At 34.4% G+C, this 12,397-nt stretch overlaps 1 protein-coding gene across 1 annotated transcript; it reads left to right on the top strand.

The window, feature by feature from the left end:
- Window positions 1-8,967: 8,967 nt before the first annotated feature.
- Window positions 8,968-10,867, top strand: LOC139867887 (putative F-box/LRR-repeat protein At3g58880). The gene is made up of 2 exons (XM_071856235.1): window positions 8,968-10,175; window positions 10,630-10,867. Exons 1-2 carry the CDS (start codon window positions 8,968-8,970, stop codon window positions 10,865-10,867), a joined length of 1,446 nt encoding a protein of 481 aa, XP_071712336.1.
- Window positions 10,868-12,397: the final 1,530 nt, after the last annotated feature.

The following is a 12,397-nucleotide window of genomic DNA, read 5'->3' as shown; positions in this document are numbered from 1 at the left end:
ACAAAAGTAATGTGCTTCTACGGATAGAAAGCATTAACAATAGTACGTGACACTTAGGTCATTACAAAATCATGGTTCGAATAAAACATAAGTAGTGAATGCAAAATAAAAAGTTCATGCTTAAGAGACATCTCTAACAATGCAGAGTACAGCGGATGCATAATCGTCTTAGTTACCTGAGAATAAAACATGCTAAAAAGGTCAACACGAATGTTGGTGAGCTATAGTTTTATTGTAAACAATAATGTAATGTAGACCACAAGATTTGTATTCAAAACAGTATGAAAAGTATATGCTTAACCATGGACACTTGGTAACTAACTTAACAAAGAAATACATATAATACCCCCTAAAATACACTTGGCGAGTGCGTTAAAATAGACAAAATATTAAACACCTGTTGAATGCTAGCACGACTAGCCCGAGTGGGGATGTCAAACCCTATGGATCCATATCTAAGATTCGCGTTCACCGGTTCATAAACCTATGACTAAACGTTACCGAGCTAAGGGGAAAAATTTGTGTCGTTATGTCACCCACACATATATAAAGTTAAAGTACTCGTGTCTAGTATGTAAAACATAAAAAACGCATGTATTCTCAGTCCCAAAAATAGTTAGAGTAAAAAGGGAGCTATAACTCACAGTGGATGCACGGTAAAGTCGATACGAAAATGTAAGCAAGTATTAAGTGTCATAACCAGACCTTAACCATAAGGATGAATACAATAACATATGATTTCATCGCGAGGTATTGACCTCTATATGCGACATTTTTCAAAAACTGCATTCGTTTTTACAATACAAACCATAGCTTTTATTACAAATACAAGGTTTAAACAACTTAATAATGATTATCGTTTAGCGATAATCTTAGACTTACAAACTTTACATGTGATAATAACAATACGACCTCTAACATATTTTACATTACAAATCCTCCGATATGCAGTTTTATTTTTGACACAAATATGCATACTCAAGATCTTGCTTAAATTCAACATGTTGCAGCGGAAGCTTGTAGTTATCACCTGAGAATAAACATGCTTAAAACGTCAACATAAAGTTGGTGAGATATAGGTTTAATGCCGGCAGCATTATGAATATAGACCACAAGATTTCATATATAAACGTTTTAATAAAAATATTCTAAGTTGTTGAGCACTTGATAACCATACTTAACATTTAATCAACGTCGCATATTCCCTTTATTATGAAATCTTACTACACCGTACCAAGTGTAGTCACCGAAACGAAGTACTGTGCAACCGTTGAATACTGGTCGTCCAGTCCGGTTGGGGTTGTCAGGCCCGATAGATCTATCAACAGGATTCGCGTTTACAATACCTCATGTAAATAGTAGTTACCAAGTTACAGGGAAGTATGCCAGTGGTACAACTCAACGTAGAATATATATTTTTAATCACTTGTGTCCATAACGTAAATCATAAAATGCATGTATTCTCATCCCGAAATATTTAGAGTTTAAAAGTGGGACTATATACTCACTTTTGTCTTGAAGGTATTTAACTCGACTTGGTCTCCGATAGATATCACGAACCTAACCATATATATAATATATCAACATATTTTCTTTTCAAGTAATCGTTACATATATATATATATATATATATATATATATATATATATATATATATATATATATATATATATATATATATATATATATATACTTTTAATATTTTCTTAGTCCGTAGTTAGCAGTCCGATGTTAGTGGTCCACAATTAGTTGCTTAAATAAAATAAATAAAGACCCCATCGTATTCGTATTGATCAGAATTAATCTTGACCCATGGTACCATGTTGTCAAATGACGTGTTGCGTACATAAAGTACCGTGTTGTCAAATGACGTGTTGCGTACAATCATGAGGTCTTATGATTAATCTTCTCGTGTTGTTTACGGGTGGTCCTGAAATATATAAAATCAAATCATAAGTAAATATATATTAAATATTATGTTAATTAGCCAAGATATGATTAATCCGATTTTGTCATAATATGATATATTACAGGTCTTGAAGTGTTTTTAAAAATCAAATTAGAAGGATCTATTTAGTTTGCGAATAAGTTTGAAATCACTCAAACTATGTTCTTGTTGTTAAAATTTTATAACACAAAATAAGATAGCTATATAAATATGAATCGAATAAGGTTATGAATAAGGTTACTACCTCGAGTTACTTGGACAAAGCTACTGGAAAAGGTAAGAAAAATCTTGGAATCAAAAGAGTGGTGAAGTGGGATTGAAAGATTGGAAGTAATCTCCTTGAAATCGGATGACTATATTGATACGTTCTTGAGTAGGTAAATGAAGAGAGATTGGGGAGTGAATTAACTTGAAAGAAAATTGGAAATGAAATTGTATGTGTGTGTGCAAAATAACATGATTATGGGCTGGTTCCCACATGTAACATCATGTCTAGTGGCTGATCATTGAAGTTTATTGTTGGTATATACCAATAGTAAATACGTATAGAAGCTGGGTATGATACGGTTACATATACCCGAGATATACTTGTAGAAATTTTGAGGAATCGGAACGAGAATTCAAATATGGACGGGTTTATAACTGTAAAAGAGGCTCAAAACTGGGTTTTTATTTTTGGGTCAAACCGGGCCAAAATAAAATTTTAAGACATTTTTAATAAAGCAATGTTAGCCCAAAAAAAACATTTCCAAGCTGACCTGGCAGCTCGACCCCAGCCAGGGGCTCTGCCCCTTGGACCCCGCCAGGGGTTGCCACCCCTTGGACCCCGCTTATCGGGGGCGCTGTCCCCGAACCCCCGTCATAATCAAGATAAGTTCAAACAAGTGTGCACTCCACACTTCCCCAAACTTGTTCGATATTTATCAAGATTATTTTGGTTACAAATTAATCCCATTACACTTAAATCATATTGGTGACATAGATCACCAACACATTATATATTGTAAGTATATATGTCAAAGAATGTTACATATAGTTATCGTTTTGAAAACTTAAGTTAGTGGTCTCAAAGCATACTTATAACTCATTGTTGTTAGTTCACAATGAAATGTTAAACCATCCTTAAATCATGTTAAATATGTATAGATATGTACATATACATAATCGTATAATTATCGTGTGTTATATAGTTCGTGATATCATCGGTCAAATTGGACGGTCAAACGTTGTGTGAAACTCTTTTCAAAAACATAAGTCTCAACAGTTTGGATTGCTTATCATGTTGGTAAGGTTTATTTTATGTAAATATTAATCTCATAAGTATAAAACGATCGGAAAAATCTGGGTCGTTACAGTAAGTCGGTCCAAACAAGTAAGTTGGTCGATCCAAAAGGTCCTCAACCTAAGTCAATGGTTGCTAAGTCATTAAATTGTCCCAAAAAGTTTTAAAGTAAGCAAGTTAAGTCTTAAGTATCATCATTATCATCATACGTAAAAGATAAAGTAAATTTTCAACAAGAATAGAGGTCGAAACGAAAAGCTGAATTCAAACAACCGCTACGACCTCTACACAAACTGAAATGATGCGCGGTCAGTGGCCAAGCTCCCTTTGTGAATCCTCTTACCGCTGTCCAAAGCTCAGATCCTAACTCGATGTCGTTTGACCGTGGAGACGGTCAAAGCTCGAGTGGGTCAGAAATTTCAGCACGTCGTTACGAAGGCGTAGTGAACTTCGGAAGACTATAAATTCTAAACCGTATATCGTATTTAGGCGAGTCTTAAATGAAAAGTCATCTACACATCCTGAAATTTCTGGAAATCAACTTTCCAGAAGCCCCAGGAGTCAGATCAGACCCGGAAAAACAGTAACTAGTGCTCCGGTGGGTTTCTTGATGCATGATGCTTATCACGGTTCTCATCCTTGATGAATTTAAGCTTCAAGTGTACAACCCTTGATACTTTTGCATCATCTTGATCAAGTTTTAACCATCAACACGCAACTAAAAGTAAAAGCTAACTTTCTATAAGTTTTGAACATCAAAGTTGTCTCTTTATTGTATAAACACAATAAAGCTTGAACCTTTGTCCTTTTGATACAAGTTTATGCATCTTCATCATACGAGATGATGAAGACTTGATTTTTATCACCATAAAAATCATAGAAAGGTTACAATTAAGTGAGATCTACAAATAAAAACTTTGATCTCAAGTATTAAGAAACCATAAGCTAGAAGGCTTGGATTTTTACAAGATTAATGAGACCATAAGCTAGAAAACTAAGATCTAGCAAAAGTAATGAGATCATAAGCTAAAAAGTTTAGATCTAAACAAAATAATGAAATCCTAAGCTAGAAAGCTTGGATCTCTAATGTTCTTGAAGATCCTTAAAGCAAAAGCTAGATCTACAAGTTACATGAAGATCATAAACATAAGTTTTGATCCTTTAACAAAAATAAAGAGATCTTAAGCTATGAGCTTAGATCTAACAAAAGTAATGAAGATTAAAAACTAGAGAGCTTGAATCCTCCATATTCTTGAATATTTTCAACCGAGGTTTGAATCTACAAGATATAACAAGATCAAAAAGCTAAAAAAACTTGATCCCTTGATGATGATGATGATGATGATTTCGTGAGGATGAAAAAGAAAGAAAGAAAATCAAAGAGAAACCAAGAAACTTACAAGTTCTTCAAGTTTTTTAGAGAGAAGTTAGAGAGAGAAGCAACTAGAGAGAAAATGTGTGAAATGAAGTTTGAAATGAGAATGAAAATTGAAAAATGGTGGTGATATGGATGGAGTAAAAACCGTTCGGTTTATGGGGAGTGTGGGGGGCAAATTTTGGCTTCAAGTGGTGTGGTGTGAGAGACAAGAATGTTGGCTATGGTACATGTACTAGTTGTACCATTTGTCCCATATGCTAATGGGTTTGTCTTTAGCTAGATGGGCTAATCAACCCATTAACTAGCCCATGAAAATGAGCCCATTAAGTTGAGTAGGGTGGGCCTTAGTAATCCTAGTCCATTAAAGTGTTAAGCCCAAGTGATTAACTAGTGCACATTAGTAATTCACTAAACGTAATTAAGCAAATGACGAACTAAGTAATTGTCATTAAGAAATAACAATTAGAATTAAGGTGTCATAATATTAACACTATGACCAAAGGTTAACGTGTACCAAATACGTAGCTCGTTCTAAACAACTAGTGACACTAACGGTCGTAAACGCATTCAAGGATCAAGTTAAGTAATTAATCACTTAATGACACGTTGTAAAGTATTGATGAAAGTAATTAGCATAGATAATGACTCCAGAATATAATTTAGTTCAGTACGCACATATACGCAGATTCGTGAAAGTATAAAGCATAAATATAAGTCGAAAAAGTCGGATCGTTACATTTCCACCCCAAATTCTTTAAATTTTTACCTTCTTCGCCTCACCACCGTACTCCACCATTTTATGTTAATGAATTAATTATTGATTTGTTGAGTTTTATCTAGTGTAATATGTGTAATATTTATGAAAAGGGTAAACTATGAACTTTGATGTTTTATTGTATTATTCTAAAAGTGCTCCCAACTATGACATACTTCATTCTCCAAACTAGCTGCTACCTCAACGTTACATCAGCACTTCCTCACCAGAACTAAATCAGGACTAAACACTACAACCATGACATATTTCTTCAATCTTTTTGAATTTATTTATATTTTCTTTTTTAAATTATAGGATGAAATAATTTTAATTATTTAAATTATAAATAGTTATTTAAATAAAACTAAAATTTCATTAAAAATTAAAAACATTACAAAATTAAAAAAAATTACGACAATAAGTAAAATGCTACATTGATTAAAATAAAATACGGGAAAATAAATAATCAAACTACATGTCACCCGTATTTGTCCGAGTCTTGCAATTGTCTTACATATATTTTCTTAATTTTTTCCCATGTCCTCATTAACATCTCGTATTCGTCGGGAGGCAATTCTTTGGTAACCGGTTTGGAAAGAAGTTTCAAACCTTTAAACATTGTACGCATGTCGTTGTCTTCACATAGCTTTTCCATGGTTTTATTTGCTGCTAGTTGTGAAGCTTCGATGGATTGAGCTATATTTAATCGTACTTCATCGGATGACATACGGCTCGCGGCATCGGATGAGTATGAATCCTTTTGGCTTTTTGCTTGACTCGGAGGACGTCCGATTGGGTATTGATTCCTTAAATAAATTTTCACATTGTCTTGGGTCCGGGTTCATGCTTGTGTTCGCGATGGAACTTTCTTCGTTCAGATTAATTGGTATATCGTCGACTTGTTTTCTTTTGTTGGTAGTCGTAAAACCTTTACCTTGTAAACACTTCTAGCAATCTCTTAGAACGCGCAACGCCACACATCTTCAATATTAAACGGCCTTTTACTTTGTTGCTTGAATTGTGTTGGGCCGTGTTCATAAAACCTCCCCCAACCACTTTGCCAATCTTTCTCGAGCTCTGAATAAAGAGCGATAAATTGCTTAACATCCCTTGCCATTTTACTCCATTTACCACTAAACTGATCCACACATCGTTGCTCCTGAACTAGAAAATTATATTGACTTCGAACTTCACCTCAAAGTGAATCAAAAGTTTGTGAGTTTTTCCCGTCCGAATGTTCGGAAACGTACACAAAACGCTCGACTAAAATTTTAGTTTCCAAGTCGGTCAAAGGAACTTTCGAACACTTCACTTTATTTCCATTCAGATCAGCTACGGGTTCGAGTTCGGTTTGGGTTTGGGTTCGGTTTCCCGTGGCGTTTTGGGAATTTCTTTATCATCTGATTCGTCGTGTAGTGTTGGATAATAAGGTGTAGTGTATTGTTGACGATATTGGTTAGGGTAGTATGAAAGTTGTTGTGTTTGTTGTTGGTTCGAGTAGTATGGAAGTTGTGTTTGTTGTGGTTGGACATTTGAAAACATATTCGTAAACTGGTTAATATTTGCAAATTGAGAAAACTGCTAGTTTGTTGCGTACTATCGGGTAAATGTTGATACATATCTTGATCGATTTTGTTTCTCTCTTGGACTTGTTCTTTTTGTTTGGATTTCCCTTTCCCTTTGGAATTTTTTTTTTGGAACTCATTTTTTATGAAAAAATGTTCATAAGAAAGTTGTGTTAATTGAATTGAAAGTGTTGATAGGATATGGAATATAAAATATGAAATATATATGTATCTATAGAGTATGATAAATAAATTAGAACAAAAAGAAATAGTCGTTGAGCTTTTTGTAAAACAGTCCTTTTTTATCAGTCCTCAAACATGTTTGAAAAAGAAATAAAAAAGGGCGAAAATCTAGACGAATTGCAGGGTGTGAGGCATGACGACCCGCTACCTGCGGCGCCCTACTGGATGGTTTGGTGGACGGCCGGGAGAAACCGACCGTTGGGACCTCTCTAAGTATCAAACGTGTATTTTGAGCATAATGTGATTATTATTATTATTTTTTGGGACGGAGGGTCGCATGCATAAAGGTTTTTTTTTTTTTTTTTTTTTGGTACTCATTAAAATGTGCAGTAGCATCATAACATTGAAAAATTACTTCTTTGCCCAAGATTGGTAAATAGCAAGGTTGTAAAAGTCGCGAGTCGGGGACGCATCGGTCGAGACCTAAAAAGGACGCATCGGCCGAGTCGGGGGACGCGTCGGGGACGCATCGGTTGTTGACCAACGTTGACTTTATTAATAATTTCTTAAATATATATTTATATATATGTAAAATAGTTGATTATCTACCATAAATTTCTTAAATAAGAGCTTGAATTTAAAAACAATAAAACTTCAAACTCAATTAATGTTACTGAGTACATAATCAGTAAGGACACAGAGAAAAGAGCGGCCCAAAATATAAAAACAAACCCTAATTTTAAAATATATCAAATCTTAACGAAAATTTGACTGACTTTGACCGTTTTTGACCGTCTTTGACAGACTTTGACCGAACTTTTAGCTCTGACCGTCTTTTGAGTCGTTTTCAGAAAAAACGGGACGGAAAACCAAAAAAAACGACGCATCGGCCGACGCATCGGTCAAGTCGGACGACTTTTACAACACTGGTAAATAGTTGAATACAATATCGTGCTCTTCCGTTATTCAAAAAACCCTAAATCGCAAAAAAAATCTACTCACACTATCGTAAAATTAAAAAGCCTTTTGTTCGAAATTAATCGACGGCAGTCGAATCATAAGTTCGGATTAATAACGAAGAGGTTCGTTCGTTACATTACGGTACGTAAAAAATCTCATCTTCAAATTAGTGTTTATCTTATAATTTTTCTTGTTATAAATTTGGTATCTAACCCTTTTCCTATAGTTGTAATGAAGTCAATTAATTATGTCAATATCATCATGATTTTTCTTACAATTTGATATTTAACACTTTTAGCATATCTTGTAAGTTCAATATGGTTATGTCAATATCATTATGAAATAGCCTTGACGATGAAGTCAATTCATTTGGACACGGTTTTAATGGTATCTTATTTGTAACAGATTCTAAATTGTATTATATCTACAAACTATTCATATGATTAAAATATGGATTACGATTACGATTAGGATGATTATGATTAATGTTGATACTATGATTAACTATTATATATATTGCTTGATTTTTATTTCGTTTTTTGTATATGATTTTGTATTGTGAATCAATATTGATTGATTATATACATATACATCTTAATGTAGAATCTTAATTTGAATAGATAAGCATTCTACCTTCTCCCAATTTAACGGAGAATCTGTTTGGACCAGTCTGTCACAATCCATATCATTCGATCTCATTGGGATATTACGATTTTTGGAAGTGAATTTGTAGTCAATGGTCAGTGTTCACTTAATATGACTCTGTCTTGCTGCTTAATTCGGATATCAACGCGTTTTACCTTTACTTGTATTTATTAATTTATAATCATTGTTTTGTAGTACATTTTTAATGAATATATTCATTATGTTGTATTCCTTCAGCGTTCATAACTTTATATGGAGGAACTACAGAGAAGTTCACAAACTGAAGATGTCCCGGTGGAGTTGATTCAGCGTATACAATCGTTGTTGCCGGTAAAAGAAGCCGCTCATACTTGTGTGTTATCCAAGAATTGGTCACACGCTTGGTCTACCATCCCTAATCTCAGGTTTAATGTAACCTCAAAGTTTCCTAATGAAGAAAAAGAAAGAGATTACATCAACTTTATGGATCGCACCATCTCTAAGTACGCCCAACACAACATACCAATCGAAAGTTTTAAGCTGAATCTCGACAACAAGTTGGCTTCTCATCTTGCTAATAAATGGATTCCAACAGTAGCTGCCCAAAGTTGTCTCAAGGAGCTCTCCATCTGTATCTGTTATTCATATGATAGTAAAATAATACTTCCTGATGAGATATTCTCTGGGAAAAACCTACATACTCTGTCTCTAAGAGATTCTCGTTTTTCACCGATTGAAACGGTGAGTCGCAATCCTGTGATCAAATGTGTGAACCTACGGGTACTCAAGTTGGAATTTGTGAAGATAAGTGAAGAGGTACTTGATACCTTATTCTCTACTTGTATCTTACTCGAAAAAATACACCTTTCAGTTGACTTTGGCTTGAAGACATTTAAGGTAAGAAATCTTCATTATCTTCAAGAACTGAAGTTAATGATTTCGAGACCATTTGATGTTTTGAAAATTGATGATGTCCCCGATCTTCGATTGTTTTTCTACTACGTCGTGCGTGAACCTATAAAGACATTCAACCTGGCTTCATTAACAAGTGTGACTGAATTATCATTACATGGTGTGATCATAGACTTCGCGTTTCTTGACATGATTGTATCGAAATTACCTTCTCTCGAGATTTTGTGCCTTCTTATTCGGAATTGGACTCTGGAAAGGTTAAATTTTACAAGTTCTTCGTTGAAAAGACTGACCCTCACAATTCGTGTAAGAAAGAAGATTGTTATACAAGTTAATGCTCCAAAGTTACATCATTTGAGTTACAGTGGCAACACAATGCCTAGTCTCCTGTTTCGATCAAGTGAAGCTCATGATTATATGAAGCTTAAACTACACTTGTGGGACCCTATTGATCGTTCTTTCTTCCTTAAAATGAGGGAAATACTTAATTTACCAAGCAAATTTGATATCGAAATAAGATGTATTAGTTATGAGCCGGCAAAGATTGATAATGAGGATCGTGAAATAAGGTTCACAGTTCCATGCGCTAATGTACAACAATTATCATATTTTGCATGTTTACCTGATGAAAATTTGCAGGGGCAATTGTCATTTTTTGATGCACTTATTAGTACCAGAGGCGAAACTAGGTTTTTTTTTACCGGGGGCAAAAAAAAATTTTTAAACCGTAGCAATTTTTTTGGATACAATTTGAAGATTTTGGGGCAAAAGTTGGAGATTTTGGGGCAAAATTTGAAGATTTTGGGGCAAAAGTTGGAGAATTTGGGGCAAAATTTGAAGGTTTTGGGGCAAAATATGTAGGTTTGGGGGCAAAAAAAAAAATCCACCGGGGGCAAAGTCGAAAAACCCAAAATTTTTACACTGAAAAACAAAATCCACCGGGGGCGCCCGCCCCCCCTGCCCTTCATCATTTTCGCCTCTGCTTATTACGCTTTGTCATCCCAAATACGTGACGTTATTTAGTGACAAGCCCATATACAGTGGCGAGATACGAAGTTCTGAGAAATACTTTTGCGACTTGTTCAAGCCCATGATAAGTGGATTGATGGAAAATAGAATATATGATCTAAAAGACATCGAGTTCAAGAATCCAGCTGGTAATGAAAAATGGGAGATTCTAACAGCAGATTATTACACAAGTACTATTCTCGACATATCCGATGACTTATTCTATTCAGTTGAGTTGAAACTAAACTGGTAGAGTCTAGCTAGCTACTCATCTCTGGTTCAATTGTTTGAAATTAATAGTGTGAGAGTTCATTGGCAATTAATTAATTTGTTTCTTTGTAACTTTTTCAATAGTTGTAAGGCGAATAGAGCTACTAGGGGTTTAATTAATATTATGTGACAATGTGGCATGGGTAGTTCATGATATGAATTTATATATTATTTTTACTTTTATGTTTTTTTTAACAAGTCTGACTCGGTCAATACTATATGCATGAGTCTGGATTTGTCTTTGGTATTTTATTTAGTATCGGACTCCACCCTAAGGATACACATCCCAGTTTGATACAGGACAAGCCTAATTAGTTCTGCTGAACAAAAATCAGTCTTTGTTCTTTCATATACAGGACGTACCTGACTACAGGTACAATTTGGGTTCAATTTTTTATTTTTTTTTACCTCAAACGGGTCAACGAAAAGCTATAGATAAAAGGGGAACATGTCAATGGGTCAAATTGATTGAAAGTTGCCTCATAATCTATATTACATGAATACAACTTTATAAAGCAATTTTTTATTTTAGATTTTTATTTTAATAAAACGTATTTACTGATAAAAATCAATGTATATTTTTTTTTGTGTGTGTGTATGATATGTGATAAGATAAAATGTGTTTTGCAAGCCAACCCGACCTAACCCGCTTAAATAGACGACTTGTTTTAATCATAACCAGCTTGACCCATACCCAACCTGCATGACTGCCCATCTTACTACCTCTATCCTAAAAGCCATGCATGATGTAGCCCATAATCTTTGACTAAATCCAATGAAGGCGAATGGATTCTGAGGCCTTGATTACCATAGAGTTATAACCTACCATTATTGGTTACCAGTTCCTATTTGATTTTCAGCCGTGCATAAACTTTATGTTCATTAATATATGTTGTGTGCAAGGTAATGGAACAAGAAAAAAGACCACCTACACGCGAAGTTATCAAAAAATTGATAGCTGATGATGGCTGGAAAGGTTTTTATAGAGGAATAGGTCCGAGGTTTTTTAGCATGTCAGCATTTGGAACATCAATGATAATCTCATATGAATATTTGAGTACGTAGTCTTCCCTATGATGCATGTTAGTCCCCTTTGGAAGGATGATCCGATCGGTTCTTGTAGTGTTTATGGGTTTAGGAATACTAGAGAGAATATAGAGAGAATAAGAGTGTGTGAAATGATACTTGCAATATTATGATAACTCATAATATTGAGCAACCTCCTAAATGTTACATGAGATGGTTATAAGTAAAACTTAGCTTAATACAATAAGACACAAGTAAAATACAGTAAAACCTAACGCCACTAAATACGATAATAAAGATGGTCAACAATGCATAATGATTTCATTTTAGTATTAATTTGAGTCAACAAGATTCCTTAACAGAAATTAGAAGGGTATTTTTGAAGTTGTGATGTTGTCCAGCGGTTGGTGGTCTGCCTCCTTTAAGGTAGGTCAGGAGTTCGACCCCTATTGGTTACATATTAACCCACAATTTCATCTCTGCCACG

This window comes from Rutidosis leptorrhynchoides, chromosome 9 (genome assembly GCF_046630445.1).
Source record: "Rutidosis leptorrhynchoides isolate AG116_Rl617_1_P2 chromosome 9, CSIRO_AGI_Rlap_v1, whole genome shotgun sequence".
Taxonomy (NCBI): domain Eukaryota; kingdom Viridiplantae; phylum Streptophyta; class Magnoliopsida; order Asterales; family Asteraceae; genus Rutidosis; species Rutidosis leptorrhynchoides.
Note: the sequence above shows the minus strand (reverse complement) of the source record. Positions and strands in the feature narration are given on the sequence as shown.

Excerpts from the sequence above, each read along its gene's own strand:
- LOC139867887 (XM_071856235.1), top strand. The coding sequence starts at position 8,968 with ATGGAGGAACTACAGAGAAGTTCACAAACTGAAGATGTCCCGGTGGAG. Across the intron at positions 10,176-10,629 it reads AATGAGGATCGTGAAATAAG|TGACAAGCCCATATACAGTG; the intron begins GTTCACAGTTCC and ends GACGTTATTTAG.